This window comes from Caenorhabditis elegans, chromosome V (genome assembly GCF_000002985.6).
Source record: "Caenorhabditis elegans chromosome V".
In the NCBI taxonomy this organism is placed as follows: Eukaryota; Metazoa; Nematoda; class Chromadorea; order Rhabditida; family Rhabditidae; genus Caenorhabditis; species Caenorhabditis elegans.
Window position 1 is genome coordinate 13,923,868 of NC_003283.11, and position 18,860 is coordinate 13,942,727.

General features: G+C 33.2%; 7 protein-coding genes and 2 non-coding genes across 9 annotated transcripts; 6 read left to right on the forward strand and 3 right to left on the reverse strand.

Moving 5' to 3' along the window:
- Window positions 1–283: 283 nt before the first annotated feature.
- On the forward strand, window positions 284–1,940 carry srxa-11 (Serpentine Receptor, class T; the record flags this gene model as incomplete). Its single annotated transcript, NM_001026197.1, has 7 exons — window positions 284–395; window positions 443–556; window positions 731–900; window positions 946–1,053; window positions 1,105–1,225; window positions 1,272–1,381; window positions 1,752–1,940. The coding sequence occupies 7 exons, from the start codon at window positions 284–286 to the stop codon at window positions 1,938–1,940; spliced, it is 924 nt and encodes a 307-aa protein (NP_001021368.1).
- Window positions 658–678, forward strand: 21ur-12347. Its single transcript, NR_069927.1, has one exon.
- An 890-nt stretch (window positions 1,941–2,830) lies between the features above and the next one.
- srxa-12 (G_PROTEIN_RECEP_F1_2 domain-containing protein) lies at window positions 2,831–5,453 on the forward strand (the record flags this gene model as incomplete). The annotated part of the gene is made up of 7 exons (NM_001026198.2): window positions 2,831–3,336; window positions 3,387–3,500; window positions 3,724–3,893; window positions 3,942–4,049; window positions 4,099–4,219; window positions 4,264–4,373; window positions 5,244–5,453. Exons 1-7 carry the CDS (start codon window positions 3,237–3,239, stop codon window positions 5,451–5,453), a joined length of 933 nt encoding a protein of 310 aa, NP_001021369.1. The 5' UTR covers window positions 2,831–3,236.
- Window positions 5,454–5,935: 482 nt separating this feature from the next.
- On the forward strand, window positions 5,936–7,385 carry srxa-13 (Serpentine Receptor, class XA; the record flags this gene model as incomplete). The annotated part of the gene is made up of 7 exons (NM_001356751.1): window positions 5,936–6,035; window positions 6,080–6,193; window positions 6,313–6,482; window positions 6,529–6,636; window positions 6,685–6,805; window positions 7,034–7,143; window positions 7,191–7,385. The coding sequence occupies 7 exons, from the start codon at window positions 5,936–5,938 to the stop codon at window positions 7,383–7,385; spliced, it is 918 nt and encodes a 305-aa protein (NP_001343601.1).
- A 272-nt stretch (window positions 7,386–7,657) lies between these two features.
- On the forward strand, window positions 7,658–8,296 carry C06B3.16 (uncharacterized protein). The gene is made up of 3 exons (NM_001269620.3): window positions 7,658–7,721; window positions 7,768–7,870; window positions 8,001–8,296. The coding sequence occupies exons 1-3, from the start codon at window positions 7,679–7,681 to the stop codon at window positions 8,077–8,079; spliced, it is 225 nt and encodes a 74-aa protein (NP_001256549.1). The 5' UTR covers window positions 7,658–7,678; the 3' UTR covers window positions 8,080–8,296.
- A 415-nt stretch (window positions 8,297–8,711) lies between these two features.
- R10D12.1 (Major facilitator superfamily (MFS) profile domain-containing protein) lies at window positions 8,712–10,778 on the reverse strand. The gene is made up of 4 exons (NM_074055.5): window positions 10,681–10,778; window positions 9,891–10,502; window positions 9,366–9,841; window positions 8,712–9,188 (listed from the first exon to the last, which is right to left on the reverse strand). The coding sequence occupies exons 1-4, from the start codon at window positions 10,766–10,768 to the stop codon at window positions 8,907–8,909; spliced, it is 1,458 nt and encodes a 485-aa protein (NP_506456.1). The 5' UTR covers window positions 10,769–10,778; the 3' UTR covers window positions 8,712–8,906.
- Window positions 10,779–10,843: 65 nt separating this feature from the next.
- On the reverse strand, window positions 10,844–10,907 carry R10D12.19. The gene has a single exon (NR_069928.1). It is a non-coding gene; the product is annotated as an Unclassified non-coding RNA R10D12.19 (non-coding RNA).
- A 2,375-nt stretch (window positions 10,908–13,282) lies between these two features.
- srw-145 (G-protein coupled receptors family 1 profile domain-containing protein) lies at window positions 13,283–15,750 on the forward strand. The gene is made up of 5 exons (NM_001028904.3): window positions 13,283–13,679; window positions 14,080–14,358; window positions 14,412–14,750; window positions 14,802–14,940; window positions 15,210–15,750. Exons 1-5 carry the CDS (start codon window positions 13,453–13,455, stop codon window positions 15,318–15,320), a joined length of 1,095 nt encoding a protein of 364 aa, NP_001024075.1. The 5' UTR covers window positions 13,283–13,452; the 3' UTR covers window positions 15,321–15,750.
- Window positions 15,751–16,271: 521 nt separating this feature from the next.
- dpr-1 (Nuclear receptor domain-containing protein) lies at window positions 16,272–18,315 on the reverse strand (the record flags this gene model as incomplete). Its single annotated transcript, NM_074056.4, has 8 exons — window positions 16,272–16,382; window positions 16,428–16,502; window positions 16,547–16,748; window positions 17,120–17,519; window positions 17,566–17,649; window positions 17,697–17,762; window positions 18,036–18,206; window positions 18,297–18,315. The coding sequence occupies 8 exons, from the start codon at window positions 18,313–18,315 to the stop codon at window positions 16,329–16,331; spliced, it is 1,071 nt and encodes a 356-aa protein (NP_506457.2). The 3' UTR covers window positions 16,272–16,328.
- Window positions 18,316–18,860: the final 545 nt, after the last annotated feature.

Here is an 18,860-nt window from a genome sequence, read left to right on the forward strand (position 1 = left end):
TTTCCCCAGGTGCATTACTACTGTTTTATTTTCAGCTAGTCCAAGTTTCCATTTTTCACACCAATCAGTAATGATAATGTGCAGTATTTTCAATTACGATGTCCAAAATCTGCAATCTTTCCAGAAAAATGAAATTTACTTACTCGCAGAAAGAAAGGAAACGAAAATACAGACTTGCTGATTTAATTCACCAGCTTTGTTCCGTTGATAATCATATGTTATTCGTGTTCAAGCTAATTCCCTGATAAAAACAAAAAATCAGTTCCTCACCTTTAATCTTGAAATGATCTCTATTGTACGATGGATTGTCTACGGATCTTATACACTTGTTCTAATTTTTTCCACCACATTTCTGATATTTTTCTACTGGACAATTAGAACTTATAAGAAAAATGGTGGTTGAAACTGAAAGTTTATAGATTTTCATTTTGAACCATTTCAGATAAACTTCCAACGATTTACATTTATACCATGATCCTTTGCAATTTTGGTTTAATTTTTCGAGGATTTCTTGATGGTGTGATTCCTGAAATAATTAGCAAGGATGCGTATTACTGTTAGTTTAAAAAAACTTAAATTTTTTTTTAAATCACAATAAAAAATGATTTTTCATTTTCATAACTTCAATTTCCGGAGAAAAAAAAACGAAAAGAATATTCCACAGAGAAAGAAAAAACTTGAACGCGAGCTCTCAAGAAACGCATAATCATTTAAAAAATATGTTCTACAGGGTTTCATAATCCAACTGGAATATATTTGAATGTTTTCAATGACTTTGTCTACTATTTTCCAATGACTCTCACCATTCTCACTTTGGCTCACAGAATCTACCTTGTATTCTTCCCAATTGGAAAAGCATTTGATAGTGAATATCTGAAATGGTACTGTTTTGCATTTTCGGTAAGTAAAATTTTTCAAAATTTAAGTGCGTTTTATTGTTTTTAGATGATGCTTCTAACTGTAATGCTTATTCCATTTTTCTCCGCATGTGCAGGGAGCTTTGATTATTATTTGTTTGCTTTTAGATCAGGTTGTCCACCAAAAGTTCATTGGGTATTTTTTTGTATTTTGTTTTCTTCCTGATCAAAATTCAATTTTTCTCAGATAACACAATTTCTTGCGTCGTACTTTTGGATCGTACCAGTTGTCTGCATGGTTTTGAACATTATTCTCATATTTCATATGTCATTAAAATCAAAAAAGAATAATCAAATGTCTCAGAACAGTAGGTCAACTTATCTAGTTTTAAAAATAAAGGTTATCATTTACAGGTGCAAGTGCTCGGCAAGCACAAGAAAGAAGGCTTTTGATTCAATCAATTGCACTGACCACGTTTATACTGAGCCACGAAATTGCGTCTTTTATTACTGAGTTGTACATAGTAAGATAGTTCGGAATTATAAAAATAGATCGTTTTCTAGTTTTTGAAAAATAAATTAAACTTGCTAAATTAACAAAAAATTGTTTGCCAAATTTCCTGTTTACCGAATTTTAATTTGTCAAAAACTTTAATTGGATGTTTAAGACCAAAAACACCTCCAAATAATGTCCAATTAATGGATTTTTTGTAAATTTGTAGGGTGCGTTTGATTTCGCAGTTGAAAACCTTAGATTTTGCAATCTCTAGCAAAAATGCAAAATCACGATTTGCCAGAAACTCTTTGGTGAATTTGGCAACTTATGTTAGCAAATTGACAGTTCGTCGATAATATAAATCATCGCAGTAATCAATAATCGAAATCGCATTACAGGAAGAATTTTTCTCACTTCCGGAACTAACACAGCGAGCAATATTATGTGGCCGTGCGGCAGTGGTTGACTTAGTTTGCTTTTTTATATATTTTATCGTAACACCTTCAACTCGTCGAATTCTACTTGAGAAGACAAATACTGTCAATGGAAAAAAGAATAGTGTAACCAGAGTGAAGAATTGCACATGAAGCTTGGAAAATAAGTAATTGGTGATAAGGAAGTAATAAAAAAATACTGTAAATTATTCACTAATCAGTTTTCTGGAAAATGTTTTTTTTATTTATTTCATTGGAACTGCGTCGGTTCGGAAAATATTTTTGTTTTTCGTATTTGGTCTTTTTAGGAAAAAGAATCAACAAACAAAGATCATGTTTAGAAACAGTTGAGATGTTTCTACATTTTTTGAACAATTACTTTTTGCATGATCAACTGTTGCCAAGAAAACTTTTGCAAACTGATTTGTGACTTTGAAAAATTAAATGTTCTGCTTTAATGTTCAATGCTTATGAACGTTCAAATATTCGTATATCTTGCAATAAAAAATATTTGTTCGAAAAAGTCTAAACGTGTGAGCGCTTAAGTTTCAGCCCGAAGGGACACTTGAAAACGCTTTCAAAAGAAAACGGGTACCGTCCCTGCCATTTTTTGTCCAAAAATACTATAAATAAGAAGACAAAACTATTTTAAAGAGAGTACGTTGAACATCCTCACATCAGAGTATCTTATACCTTGACTATAAAATCTGCACATTGAATCTCGTGACATTTTTCATGACAATTTTTGCAATTTTTCTCACTGTGTTTATTTTGTTTTTACAACCAAAAAAAGCGTGCGAAGAATTTTTTTTTTGAAATATTCATGTTTGCTCACGACTTCGTAGTATGACGAAGCATGATATAATTAAGTAGTTCAATAACTAGTTTTTTTTTCGTTTCCCAAGAAACCTGTTAGTTACTGTTAGTTAATTAAATAGAAATACCACTGAACCGCACTGCGAAACATTCTTTGAGAATGTTTTCAAATTTTAATTTTAGAAATTCTGTCAAAAAAATTGATGTGTCATCAGCAAGTTACGAATACATTTTTTTATATTTCTACCTATTCCAATCGTGTATAAAATAAAGTTTATAATACAACTTTGTGACTATTTTTAGTGTCAAAAATAAATATTTACAATTTTGAAGCCCTTCTAAGAATCTTTTGCATGCCCTTTAGTTTTGCACTGACTTCAAGTAATCAAAAAAAAACGTATGGAGTATGTTTAAACATAAATTCTATTGAATTTTTTTTCTTTGCTCAAAATATGATACGTCTATTTCCTTGAGCATTGTCTGTGAAACCACTAAATATAATATGCGACCATAATTTAATTACTCTAAAGCAATTCACCGAATGTCAATCAGACTGAACCACTTATTCATGCTAAAATACGTTGTGGGTGTTTTCCAGATTTCTTCCATTTATTTTTTCGTACTTCTTGGATAATGGTACTACTTTTCTATATTTTATTTTCTCTCATGATGTTTACTGCTCTATGTATTTCTTTAATACTGATGATTTCAGTGTACACTTACAAACGAAAAGGTATTTAATTCAAGATCCTAGTTTGGAAATTAAGAGCTGCAAATTTCCAGATCAACTGCCAGTTGTCTACATTTATTTAATGATTGCATGTAGTATAGGATGCTGTTTTGTGGAATTTCAAAGCGATATAATTCCTTACTTTATGAAACGGAAAGCATATATGTGTAAGGTTTTTAAATTTCAGAATAGATTTTAACTGTTGGAAAAATGTTCATGTGTTGTATAATTTGTTTGAAATTTCTGGAACTGCTCACTAAACGCAACCCACCACAAGAGTTTCAATTTGAAAACCAAAAGTTTTGTTCATATTTCAGAAATAATCTGAAGCTTTTGACAAATTCAGAAGATTACCAAGAAAACGTATATTTATGATATTACAATTTTCAGGGATGTACAGTAATCTAGGAGAATCTTTTACATTATTTGATACATTTGTGTATATTTATCCGATGTTTCTCACAGTTTTGATGGTTTCCGAAAGAATATATTGTATCCTTTATCCATTTGGAAAAGCATTTACAAACAAAAAACTTTGGTGTTATTGTTTTCTCATAGCTGTATGTTTTATATGCAAGAATTCAGAAAAAAAAGTCAGATAATTTCAGATAGTTCTTCTTTCAATTTTACTAATACCATTCTTTGGTGGATGTGCTGACAACTACTCGTTTTATGATTTTGATTACACTTCCGAATGTGAACCTGACAATCATATTGTAATTAAGTTTTTTTGTTAAAGATATGCCTAAACACTTGAAATTTCAGGTAACATATATAATTGATAACTATTCAAGATTGTTTCCAGTCCTTTGTCTCTTTTTAAATATTGGAATAATCTTATATTTATCCAAGCGAAGAAAGAAAATGGAAAATCCAGCAATGAAAAGTTGATTTCTGGATCTATGCCACATGAACAGGTTTTTATTCCAGAACTGAGAACACGTCAGAGCCATGATAGAACACTGCTTATTCAATCAATTGCGGCGACCATTTTTCTGTTGATTTATGAGATAATGGATACATTAACGGATTTTTTCAGTGTAGGTTTTAGTTTTTGAAGGTTAAAAAATATTGTTTTAATTGCTGATGAAAACTGCAAATTAGCTCCTCCACACGTTGCCTTTTTTTGATTACTAAAATTGGTTTTCAACAAGTTGAATAAAACGAAGAAGCTTTAACTACGGCTTGAGGTGACACAGGCAGGCAACCCCCCAGGCGCCCAGGGCCGGACTTGCGCAGCAGGGGTGTGCGGATAACCGATTTTTTCGGCTAACGGATAAATCGGCTAATGCCGATTTTTTGAGAACCTGCTAACGGCTAATTCGGCTAACGGTTAATTTCAAAATTTTCGGCTAACGGCTAATTCGGCTAATCTCAGTCATTCAAATCGGCTAATTTTCGGCTAATTCGGCTAATTCGGAAAATATTCATTTGGTTAAGCTTTTTTGTCCATTCTGTTAATTCAGGTTTTGGGTTAATTGTTTCACTGTTATTGAGCAAATTCAGGAATGAACGACTGTTCAAATTCAAATAGGAAAAAATCATACAAATTCACCACATTTTGTTTTCCAAAAAAATATGTTAGTTGAATTAGCCGAAATAGCCGATCGGCGAATTCGGCTAACATCGGCCAAAATCGGCTAACGGATAACTACGTATTAGCCGAACTGCCAAAAAGTCGGCTAACGGCTAATTCGGTTAATCGGTAAAAAGGTCGGCTAACGGATAATTCGGCTAATATTAGCCGAGTTAGCCGAATTAGCCGATCGGCGAATTCGGCTAATTCGGCTATTATCCGCACACCCCTGTTGCGCAGCCCTTCCTTTGCGGTGCACTAAAATTTCAAACTAATATCTATCAAGTTATGTAGCTTCAATTTTGTTTGAAAATAATTAGAAAAACGTTTTCAGGATTACTTTGATGCTCTTCCCACATTCACACAAAGAGTAATATATTATCTTCAAGCTGGTATCGTTGCTTATACTGGTTTCTTTATATACTTTGTATGTACATCGTCAACGCGTCAAATAGTAATTGAGCAGGTTGCTCGTTTATTCGGTAGAAAGAGGATGCAACAAGGAAGAACTGGGCTCAGTATTAGAGACGTCTCTACATTTTGATACGCGTTAATTTTTTTCGGGTTGCCAATAAACGGTTTAAGCTTTATATTTATATGTTCTAACTAGAAGCTGATTTCAGCTGAGTCTTTTTAGCAAGTAGATTCATTCAGTCATAAGAACTGATCAGTTTTAATTATATAGGTTTATTTTTTTGATAAATGCTGCTCAATTACCTGAATGTGATGTTTTTCTCAATTCGGCTTACATTTAAAAACTATTTTCTTTCTTGAACAATACTGACTCTTCATCATTTTTTGAATCATTGATATTTCCATTTTTCAAACTACATACGGAAAAAGAAAGCTACGATTCTAAAACCTTGCTGATCACAGTAATAATATGCTTTGAATGTTTCCCTAAAGCAGAAAGTATGGTTTATTCTGATAGTTTGATTTCAGTAGCTTTTTTGTTGATGTATTTGAAAAATATTTTTGCAGTCATTCTTACTGTTCAAGCTAAAGCAATCTTGTCTTAGCCGTCTTATGGCTTTGTTATTTTATATTTTATTTTCCCTTATGATATTTATTGCTTTCGCATTCTCATTATTGCTACTTGTGTCTGTCTACAGATATAAACAAAAAGGTGGCTAATAGTTCCCAGCGTATCGAATAAGAACTTTATTTTAGATCGAATTCCAGTAGTGTATATTTATCAAATGACTGCTTGTAGCATTGGTGTTTGTTTTGTGGAACTACAAAGTGACATTGTCCCATTTTTTCTTAAAAAGAAAACGTATATGTGTCAGTTATACGAGTTCAATACGAAATTAAAATTTTTACATTGGCTCCTTTTATTTTTGCGGGCATCTATTTCAAAAAAATCAACTAACTTATTTTATCATCATAAAAATTGGTTTTAGGGATCTACAGAAATTTGGGAGAATCATTCACTTTATTTGACAATTTTATCTACGCGTATCCAATGTTTCTCACAATTTTAATGATATCCGAACGAATTTATTGCATCATTTATCCGTTTGGAAGAGCTTTCACATCTAAAAAGTTATGGCTCTATTGCCTTGGTCTAGCTGTAAGGAAATTCATGTTTTCAATAAGACTACATCTCGATATTTCAGATGTTTCTATTGATTCTCTTTTTTATCCCATTTTTCGGAGGCTGCGCGGACAACTACTCGTTCTATGATTTTGACTACACGTCCGAATGTGATCCAGATGATCATCCTGTAATTAGAACTTTTCAAAGTTCGTGTAACCTTTAAAATTGTTCTCAGATCACTTTGATGTTTGATGAATACGCAAGATACCTTCCCGTGATTTGTTTATTTTTAAACTTTGGAGTTATTTATCATATTTCTAAACGAAGAAAAAGGTTCCGGAATACGACCACAAGAGGTAGGGAATAAATATATTTTGGAGACGCGGCTCTCTTCAGTGAAGAAAAATGAATGAAATGAGAAAATATATCGCAAAATGTTAATTGTAAGCAACTTGACTACAAATTGCTAACAAGGGAGCCGGTAGAGTGCATGGAGGGCGAGCGAACAGACAAGAAGAGACGCTCCCATGAAGCTTTATGAACTGTTTTGCAAACAGCCCAAACAACAAAAACTCCAATTACAGAACCAAATGTGCGTCAAACTCACGAGAAAACACTGCTCATCCAGGCAATTTCTTCAACTATTTTTCTCTTGATATACGAGATTGGATACGTAGCTACAGAACAATTCAGCGTTAGTACTTGCTACCGAGATTCATTAAAATAAAATAATTTTTAAAGGACTTTTTTGATTCTTTACCAAAGTTTACACAAAGGGTGATATATTATCTTCAAGCTGGTTTGGTGGCTTACACCAGTTTTTTTGTTTATTTTGTGTGTACTTCATCCGTTCGTAAAATTGTGATAGACAACGTGTATGGAATATTTAAAATCAAGAGAATTCAACCAGTGACACCGTCTACCACATTATTTTGATTTTACTCAGTTAAATAAATATTGATGACGCTTACCAAATCGATGTAAAATTTCAAATTCACGTCAGAAAATAGACGGTAGGCAGGCACCTAGGCAGATAAGAAGAAACGCACGCCTAAACACGAGTCTGTGTAATAATGGCATTTTCGTTTTAATGCGTACAAATATTTAATTAACTTTGAAACTTGAAATTTTCACGTAAAATTTTTAATGATTTTCAACGATTTTTTTCCGTGGAAACTTTTAATATTTAAATCTATGCAAAAAATATTATTTCTTTATTTAGCATCGCTATGTTTTCGATATACAATAATGAACAATCAAAACGGATGAAAAGTTAGTTTTCAAACAATTTCAACAGTTTTTCAGTAATGACTTACAGATTTCTACCCAAAAGGGTTCAAACTAGATCTTTGCTCGATTCCTCTGATGATGACAGCTGAACACGAGAGAATCAATTTGGGATACTGCGGAAACACTTGCTGGTTGGTATTTGTAAATAACTGTTTTGCGGTCTCACCCGGAAAACGCCGTGGAAAAGGGTTATAACTTTGTGGCAAAAAAAAGTTCCATAGTGAATTTTGCTTTCTCAAATTCTATTTTTCCTATTTGAAGCTATGTAAAGGCGCAACTCCTCGAATTAATTCTCAGAAGGAAATGTCAGTCAAATGTTGCTTATGGGAGATCAATTTGAAGTGAAACGATTGATTCGAGCCTGCGAGAAATTTTTGTTGCGAAAAGACATTGACCAGAACGGTGCATTCGAATTGGCAATTTATCACAATTTGGAAAGAGTTCTGGTATAGAAGCATGTAACATAAATTGTTTTTGTCATATATTTTTTCAGTGCGAGAAAATAAATGAAAAAAGTGTGGAGGATCTTGAACTTTGTTGGTCCCACAACTTCCCCCAGCTGCTCAAAACTTCTTGGTGGAAAAGTTGTCAACTTCGGAGAAAGTGTCGTTGGAAAACCAAGTCGCATACGATGTTTCAAGCTCAATTAGTGACTCACTCCAGAACCAAAGTTCGGACTCAAAGGCTTAATTGAACTTAATATCAAAAACAATGTTTTGACTATGAACTATTTCATATTTTTGATCGTTTCCAAATAAAAAATTATTCGATGAAATTTTTTTTTTTCACTCACTTCGATGAAATTTGAATTGAGAACTTAAGTCAGCGTTCACATGTTTTGGCAGAAGACGTAGGTAAAATCGCGAAACAGGCGGAGGCCGCCGCTTTAAGGTCATGCAGGAAGGAATGCAGACGTTTCGGCTTTTAGATGGAAGCCCTATCTCAAATAAGTGCACTTAAATATATCAGAAAATTGTTCTTTTCGATATTCATTTAAAATTTAATTACATCAAGAATTCCGAGATTTACAGTAAAAACATAAATTCAAAACACATTGAAAGATGACGTACCCGAGAGTGTTAAAACAATGATATGAATTATCAATATGAAGTGATTGATGAGATGATGGATGATAACTAGTTATCTAAAAAAAATGAAGAGAATTCTTTAAACTTTTGTCTGATAGAGTGGTGTATTCTTTGTAGCAGAATGTTTGATAGTTCTATCAGTCCATGGAGCAGGTTTTGCAGTTGCCAGCCAGCAGAAGATGGCATTACAAATAAGCAGAATTGCAGCATGCACAAAGAATACGATTCTCCATTCGGCTGTAGTTCCATGTTGTAGAATTGTGGAAACGATGATGGGACATACGATCATTGACAAGCAGACAAGAATTTGTTGAATTGCCATTACAAAGTGATTGTATTGGCGAGAGACAAGAGCAGCACACTGGAAATTAAAAGTTAGAGCTTAATTCATTAGATGTGTAGGTATTTTCAAATTTGACTGCGAATTTCAAAATTTTAATCCGAATATTTATTCATGCAGAAAGTGCTTGATTTTGTTTCAAAGCTAAACCATAGATGTTTGTTTTATCACTCTTTTAAAATTTTTTTTTGAACTCACCTTACTGAAACCTCCTCCATTGAATCCAAACATTCCAGTTGCCAAAGTCATCAATACCAATCCCAATACTCCTTGTCCTTGCTTCACAAATCCAAGAGACACCAAAAAGATTGCACTGGCTCCGAGAGCAATTGTGTTATAGATTCGAAGTTTTGTGGTTTCAGAAATACCATGTACCTTGTCACTCGAATGTCCTGCGAACATTTTGACGAAGAACTGGAACAGAACTGGAACTGCAGCGGCGAATCCGGTTTTCTCGAATGAATAACCACCGACATCATGAAGGAATACTGGGGAATAAATGTGAATCAGTTGAACAGCAATAAGATCTCCGAATGCTCCAATCCAGATTCCCCAGACTGAAGGAGTTGTGAGAATTTCCAAATAAGGGGTGTTTGAATGCTCATGGATCTCGTCTTCTGATTTTCCGAACTCAATTTCTGCAAGTTCTGCAGGCCGAACAAGCTTGTTGTCTTCTGAAAATTTATATAATTTGTATCATTAAATTTTTAATTTAAATCTTACCTGGAGAATCAGTGAAAAGTGCGAACCAAATTGTGAACACAACCAATGAAATGATTGCGTGGAGATAAAATACCGATTTCCAGCCAAACACCGAAGTGCACAATTCTCCAGCGACAGGCATTGAGAAAATTGAAGATGTTTGTCCGAAAGTTGTGAGTGCAGCAATAAAAAGTCCTTGTTGAGCAAGTGATGCCCAGGAAGAAGTAATTGCTCCAACTGCTGGGAAGCATGCGGCATAAGAGAGTCCTTGGACAAATCGGAGCATGATGAACAAGTGAAAGTGAAGAGGAGCCAAGATTGGAATCAAAAACGTCGAGATCGCAGTTAAAACTCCAGATGTCATAAACACTTTTTTCAGTCCTAGTTTAGAGATTCCAATGATAACAGGAAATACTCCACATACTGCTCCAATTGCTACCGTACTCAGAAGAACTGTCTTTTCCTGTCGTGTGTAACCAACAAAATGAGTTCGATTTCCGACAAGTTCTCCAGTTTCTCCAGATCCTGGCATGCAGAGTACGGTAAAATTGAAGCATACGACATTAGACATAAGAGAAGTTAGACAGAGCATTGTAGAAATCATGATCAGATAACGAACATATCCGGGTTGATCTGAAAACTTAGAATTTCAAAAAAAGTAGTTTTTATTCCCAATATGTTTATCGATATGTTATAATTACGGTGATATCACTAATTTTCAGTGATCAGACCTCATGTTATGACTGTAATTCACGCATAGGGATGATCCTCTTATTACAAAAAAAACAGAAAACAAGTTTTTAAACCATACCCTTCGAGTCATCGTTGCTCGATTTTGTGTCTGGAATTGCCACTGCCACTCCTTTTTGTGGTAAAGGTGCAACTTTGTCTGCTGTCATTTTTTTGCAGCTGAAATTTGGAAATTTTTTATTACAGTTTCAAAGGAAATATAAAATCAAAAAGTTGAATTCAGAGATCAAAAATAAGCGAGACACAAAAAAAACTTTGGAACAGGTTGATATGAAATGGACATGGCAGATGGGATGAGTGGTAGGAGGAAAAAAATATGTGACGGATGGACCGAAGATCGATTTGTTGGTTAATCGTTGGTGGGTTTTCCACAATACACTACATCATCACACTCTCCCTCCTCGACTATTTATATTATATAGACACCGCCTATTTCCGACAGATAATTGGCTATAACTGAAGATGAGTCACGTGAGAATATCAGGTGGATTCTAAGGTGACTTTTTGGGATTTTGATTAAGATTGAAATATCTTGGAAGGATTTTTGTATTTTGAAAAAATTAAAATTGACTAGGTGGATTCATATTTTGTGTTTTTGGAGACATCAGACCCGTAGGACATAATTAATTATATTTTCAGTCGATGTAGAATAACGAACGTTTTCTCTGAAATTTGAAAGCTCTATAATGAGAATTTTTAAGCTGAACCTTTTTTAATAGAAACAATTTTTAAGCTTAAAAATGCACGTGGTTTAAAAATTCAAATTCATCATGAAAGGAAACTAATTTTCCTACTTGCATTCCTACTAGTAGAATTAATACGACTTTTTTCCATTATTAAACAGAATTCTGAACGATTATTTTAATTTTGAAATAAAAATGTGTGACTCTACACTATGAAAACACCGAACTTCTTTAGGTTGGCAGGTACGCCGGAAAGCTAATGATATATGAAATCCTTACGAGAGTTAGATGTTTCGAAGTTAGAGGAAAAAATACAGATTGGAAAATAAACTTCAGATTAGCCTCACCCTATGACAAGAAAATTGTAAAAAGAAGAAGTTAAGAACACAAAAAGATAAAAAAGATATCAGGCATTTATTTGATTGATAGATAGAAAAATGTAAAGTGTTGTAAGGAGTCTGAAGTGAGTTATCTAATCTTATCATATTATCAAATCTACAGTACTTGTTTTAATCTCAAGAAAGGTGAAAGCTGCAATACGCGGATTGAAATGTGAACTTCCTGGAAAAAAAGTTATTGAAGATTTCGACGGTTTTTTTCGGAAAAGGTTTAAATAAGTACCGGGTTTTTATTGAATATGATTATAATTATAATATTGAACAAAAACGTGAAAGATTCAAAACCCAGTTCAATAATAAAAAGATAGAAGATTTTCAAAACAAACCGTTTGTATCTGAATGACCAAAAGAGTCTCAAATTCACTCAAGAGGTGAATACTCGAGAAACATCTTAATATTTTCAACCAAAAATACGAACTCTATATATGCATTACTCTTATCACTGTGTTATCAAAGACAGAAAAATAAAGAAAATTGTTGAGAATGTGGAACAGAGAGGAAGTGGAATCTTTGGAATTTTGCAAGTAAATTACTGATTGAAAATGGATCACTGAATTTGCTACCAGCAGAGTTACACAACACTGAAAGCAGATTTTCGTGAGATCACTGTCGTCACGAAGATCATGAGTTAGTAGTAGAGTACATCATATGTGATAGAAAATCTGAAGGGACAAAAGAGAACCGGTTTGTGATGTCTTATCATCAATATATCATATGTCTGATTTATATTTATGTCATTAATAATGAATAAGCTTCACAGATGAACCTTAATTGTTCTCGGAAATGGGGGAAGCCCCATATGATCAGTTTAAAAATCCAGTTTGATAATGACGCATCTTTGCTAGCAAAAATTGATTTTTATTTGATTTTGATCAAATTCTGGTTGATAATTTTAAAAATTAATAAACAACATGTCTACTGTGAGTTTGTCTTGAAACGCCTACATATGTACCTACAGTCAATTGAAACTTTTGGTGAAGAAACTGACGACAGTGCAATTCACAAAACTACCAAAGTTTTTGCTGTAATCCTTCCCGGAAAGTAACGTTAATATGCATTGCTCCAGAGTCCTCATTTCACTCCAAAACTCACACAGATAGGCGGTAGGGAGGCACGTGGGCAGGCATATAATGATATATAAGGCCTACTATGATGGTGAGATTATTCTCGTATTCAGTTTTTTCATCCAAGCTAATCAGTTCCTTTTTATATTCAGTGTAAACAAATCATTCAAAAATGATATACTCTGTTCAGAGTACCTTCAATATGTAATATATGTATGTACATACATATGTATATGCAGGAAAAAGTTTCGAGCTTTGTTGGTATACCCCTTTTTTAAAAATGCTTTATTTTATTTTTTAAAAGTTACCTACCAAATTTATGAGGTTATGCGTCAAAGTACCAAAACACGTTGACGTATCATTTCTTGTTCTCATTTTAATGTCAATTAACCTAGAAACTTGTAGTTTTTAGCTTTTCCATATTTCAGTAACCAATAAGACACCGAAAAATAAAGTCAACCCAGTTCTGATTATATTGTTTTCTTGGAATTGGAAGTTACATTGACCAGTAAGTCGTTTTTTTTTCTCATTCTCAATCTTGCTTTCTATAACATTTCACCACGAGCAGAAATCTAATTTGTTGCCGAGTGTATAGGTATTTTCCAGTAATGCTCAAACTTCTTCATATTGAAAAATGACATCAAACTTCAAGTAGTTAAACTCACTGCACTTAAAACTAATACAAAAAATGTTTGAGTTCAGCTATTTCTTTTCCTTTCTTTCGGACCACGAATATACGGTTTGCTTCTTCAGTTTTATAATTAACATAGTTCATTTATTGATTCTTACAAGAAAATATATGCGAACTGCTTCTATTTATGTTTTGTTAATTGGAGTATGCATAGCAGAGTTATATCTAATGTTCCTTCCGTTGAAACAAAAACTTGAAGAATTTCTGGAATCACGGATGAAATGGTATAGTTGACAGTTTTTTGTAGAAATGTAATTGTGTGATAAGCAAATTTTGAACTAATGAGATATAAGCCCACAGCCAAGAAGTAACAGAAAAATTTCTGGCATTTATTTTTCTTATTGTTAGTTAGTAGGAAAACTCCCAATTTTAAAATCATTTTTACACAAAGCAATTTAACTACAGGTCTGTTAAAATGGACAAGGTGTACGATATCCAGTTTCGTACAATAGATATTTCGAAAATTAAATTTTCAGTCTATGAAAGTTTTCAAAACTTTTTTGCGGACAATCACATCTAAATCTTCAAAAATTTTAAAGTTTAAAAAATTTTAAGCTCGTTTGTGTAAAGTGACTATTCTGTCTATTGTCAGTTGTCAAAAATTAGAGAAATTAAATGTTCCAGCCCTCTTCCTTCTTCAATATTTCAAATCTACATCAGTCGAATAGTTTTCTCAACTGGTGATAACATGTCCCGTTTATCAATTTGGCTTTGCGTACTTTTTGCATTGGTTCGAGTGATCGTACTCCAGAAAATAAATGACAATCGATTTCAAATACTATCAGCTCCGGGATTTGGATGGATTCTTATATTTTTCAGTTTTATTTTAAGTGGGATTATGTCTATTTCCCATTATTACAAAGATCATATTGAGGAAGTTGGGCTATGTATACCACAGCCGGGGTAAGAAAATATACTTACTGGGAAGTTTTGGTTTGAAAATTGTATTTGTTCAGTTGTGAATCGTTATCTGTAAGTCAAATATATCAATACCATTTAGTAATTTCTGAATTATATACATTTGGAAATGGTATATTTGCCAAATTATTTTTCCTTTCAAATGGAATTTTTACATTAATACTTCCTTGTTCAGTTATTTTAATTATTATTGTTTTCTTGATCAAAGAGATTATAAAATCAAAAAAAAAGCATATCGAGAGAACTGTAAATCCTCATCACATGAGAAACGAAAAAACAACAATTCTAGTGACTATTCTGTCAATTGTTGAATTTTCCTTTCTTCTGTCTTCCGGGTTAATTTTCATTGTGGAGATAGTTTTTGGAAGGAATACTTTGTAAGTAAACCAATTAGATTTATGATATTTAAAAAAGAATAAGGATTTCAGAGAAATTATCAATTACGCAAATATTAGTCTGAGATGGATTTTTGCTCTCAAATCATCAACTCGATGTTTTCTCTGTGTCTTGTTTTCTTGCCGTTACCGTAACGCAATTCGAAGGATGTTCGGGTTTAAAGATGCAATTGTAAGTGCCTTGAAACCGCCATGAAAAACCATTAAATTTTTAATCAGTTTTCGAACATTTTAAACGATAGAAACAATACAAATTTCCCAGAAAATAAATAATAAGCCCCGCCATCTTACATTTAGTTTTTTCGGATTTCCCAATTTAATTTTCATATTGCTCGGCCTAATAGTAAATTTTTTGAATGATCAGTGTTGCATTGAATGTAAGATCAACTTTCATGTTGATGATTAATTTTGCAACTCTGACATGGTTTGACCCAATTTCAGGCGGTCATGAATCAGCACAAACCTAGCATGGCTCCACCATCACCGTCGTTACAAAGATCAGCTTCTTCAAATATGCCTCCGAGCAGTCCAAAGATGGAGTCTAGCTTATAATTGTTTCATGACGCAGAGTCAGGCGACGTATTATTTTGATTTGTTTTCGTTTTACATGAGCAAATTAAATTTGAAGTCTGATAAAATAAGGGCTGAATTGAATGATTACAGGGAAGTGGTGATTTTGTTTAAATTGTATTTTTCATGTTGTTATTCGGACTCGCAAAATATTATTGAATTCCGTGATTATTTTCATTCCGTGATTATTTTCATTCCGTGATTATTTTCATTCCGTGATTATTTTCACTCGGGAATCGCTCGCCCACTATGGGGGAGTGTACGCAAGGACAACGCAAGGACAAGGACAACATTCTAATGGAATGAAAACAATTGCCCGACTGCACCAATTCTAGTTCAAGCGAACAACGATAACTTTTGTATTCTGTATTCCTTCACGTCTCCCAGCGAGCGTAATAAATTATTATTATTATTTACGCACCTACTTGCATTTAGGGCAATGGCGCTCGGTTTTCCAAAATGGTAAAATTTTTAATTTAAATGTCAAAATTGGTAATTGCTCAATTTATCAATCGCCGAAAATGAGAGAATTGTCGAAAGTATGAACCTCAAAGTTTGAGACTTATGTATTCTTCAGAAAGTAAATGGCAAAATATTAAAATAAATTACCATTTACCAAATAATTACCAAATACTGTCATCGGCAAATGCTAAAATTTACTAGAACCGAAAATTTTACACAATTTTTAAAAAATTATTTTAATTTTGGATAAGATAGAAAACGTAGTTTCGGGTATTTGAAAAAAATGTTGAAAGCAACAAATTCAAAATAAAATAAGTCAGTGCTGAGGCTACGATAGTTTTTATTTCGATGAAACTAGAAGATACAATTTCTTTTTTTGTGTATCTAAACTTTTCTGCAAGCGTCGCTAATCTCGTTATTGAATCTTTAAAAATTTGAAACTTCATTTACAGTATATTGAACAAAAATTACTTTTTACGACTTATTCTGTACAAAAATTGAAATGTTTTATCGAACTATTGGGAGTTTTCAAACAAATGTTCGAATCTCTTCGTAAAGGTTCACCATTTCCTTGTAGCTGTTCTGTAACACTTTTAGATAATTAAGATTATATGCTTTGAAACTCACAAAAATTGGTCCGAGTAAAAGTGTCAAATCAGCAAATCTAACTGCAATTTCCATCTCTTCCATATTTTTTTCAGTCTGAAAATTAGATTTATCACTGACATTAATCATTGCCCACCTACTTTATAATATTCGATTAATGCAGCGGAAACTCCAAGATAGTGCTCTTGGGCAACAATTTTCAGGGTTATACTAAAATCTACAACTCCAAGTTTCCAGATGACAAACGATTTGAGGGCGGAATATTCAACAATGTCAAGATTTAGATTACACAGAAACTGACCAACGCTTTCGTAAAGGTTTGAAATGAATGTAGAGAAGAGTCTGAAATACTTGAATTGACTAGAAATCGGTAAAATATTACCAAATTTTTCTGGTTTTGTAATTAGACTAATTATATGTGTTTACAATTAGTATGTAATTAGTGTAATATGTAATCAGGCATAAATTTCACGTGATTCTTTCATTAGCGGAAGATAATTCTAGCAAGCTTTTTCAAGATTTATTTTGAAAAATTCGAAATAAGTTAACTTCATAATTTTCATAATTGTCAACGGCACTCAAAAAGGCTTTGGGAATCTCGCTAAGAAAAAGATCTTCATATTTAAGGTTTTAAACCCTTTTTTATAAATTCAGTGAGATTATTGAGAATGTTAAAATATCTACTGTGAATATAAAGGTAATTTCAATCGAACCTGTCGTAGTCAGCAAATTCTCCACAGTGGACTAAATTCTGTTTGTCTTGTTTGTCTTTCGCATGAAGTTCATCCCATAAGGCGTCCAGCCAAAGATTTGCAAATTTCACGTATTGAATTAATATCATTTTATCTTCTGTACTTATTAAATCAGTTCCTGGGCAGTTTTTACAAATAAATTCTGATTCCACGTGGTTTTGTTGATTTAGTTGACCAAGCGTGTTGAGATGGATCTTGCTCAATGGGAGCGGCTCTTTTTCATTCAGGTCTAAATAGTAATCTAAAAGTTGATCGGGCGAAACTATCAACAGGTTCGGAGCATCTTCCTTGACAACCGGTAGCTCTAACTCTTCTTGTTTTGGAAAGCCATGAAGAGTTTCCAATGTGGATGTTGTGTAGTCTAACAAAGAAAATAATTATTTTTATAAAACCGTAAAAGAGCTTACTTCGAACAGTCATGTTATCTCCTTGTTGCATCGACTCTCGGATGTACTTGGGAACTTTATTGATGTCTCGTTTCCCTCGAACCACTAAAATAAAGTATTGAGATTTTATTTTAAGTTATTTGAAAACATACTATTAGTTTTCATTCCAGATTTCAGACAATTCTGAAAACGGCACGACCGGCATCCACTTCTTACAGCTGAAAATAAATGGTACTTTAAAACTAGATAGCAGCTCAAGTTCCTTATGAAGCTTTCCTTATGAATAATTCAAATTTGACAGTTCTTCGAAAAAAGTAAAAATTTTCAACTAGTGGTAATGGGGTTATTCAAGTAATGCCGCCATGACTATATGACGTCACAAACTTTATTTCCATACATTTAGCGACATTTCGCGCGTAATTCATCACCAGAATTTTTATTGTACCCTCTTTTGTATAAAACCATTTTTATGTTTTCTGAGGTTACCGTACCATGCGAAACAATGCAATTATTTGACTGTTTACACACATATTGAATTTTCAGAGAAACAGTCCTGCGGAAAAATGAAGCACAAGCCAAGCACGTAGTCGAACCGAAGTGGAATCGAACATTTTCTGTGATAGTACAAACCAGACATGTTCGGGCTACTTCGTTGGTTTGATCTGAAAGTTGCCACGAAATTTATAGATTCTAAAAATATAATAGAAGATTATGTCAAATTTTTTACCATAATTATTAAGAGTAAAACTCACCAGAATTAGATTGATCCATTTTTCAATTTCTGTAGTTTCAAAATATGAAGTGTACAGCAAAAATCTGCGTTGACGTCTCCCCATGGGCCCTCCTTTTATCTCCATTCGGAGAGTTTTTTAAAAAATAAAAAAGTGTGAACTGGAGAATAGCATAATTTCGGACCTTTTTTTGAATATTTTAGAAAGATTCTCGAGATTGTGCATACTGTAGGGTCATGTCACTGTGGGAACAGGACATAACTTTCTTGATATCATCTAAAAGACCACCAAGATTCTTGGGGACTCACGCGCTTTCGGAGATAGATCTGCACCAAAGTTCTGTGAGAATCGGAAAAGACATTGTGAAACATCAAATCTGCAGGCCAGCAGGCGCAGCAAAAAAGTGTCAACTATCGTTTTGTTTATTACTGATTTCTTGCAAATTTTTCAGTTGATAGTTTTTAAATATCCCGAATGCTAACAGAAAAATGTAATTTGAACCTCCAAAACTATACAAGCTGCCAAATTGCCACTACTCCAAACGCCCCGATTCTTTTTTAAATTTTGTTTTTGAAGATAAATTCC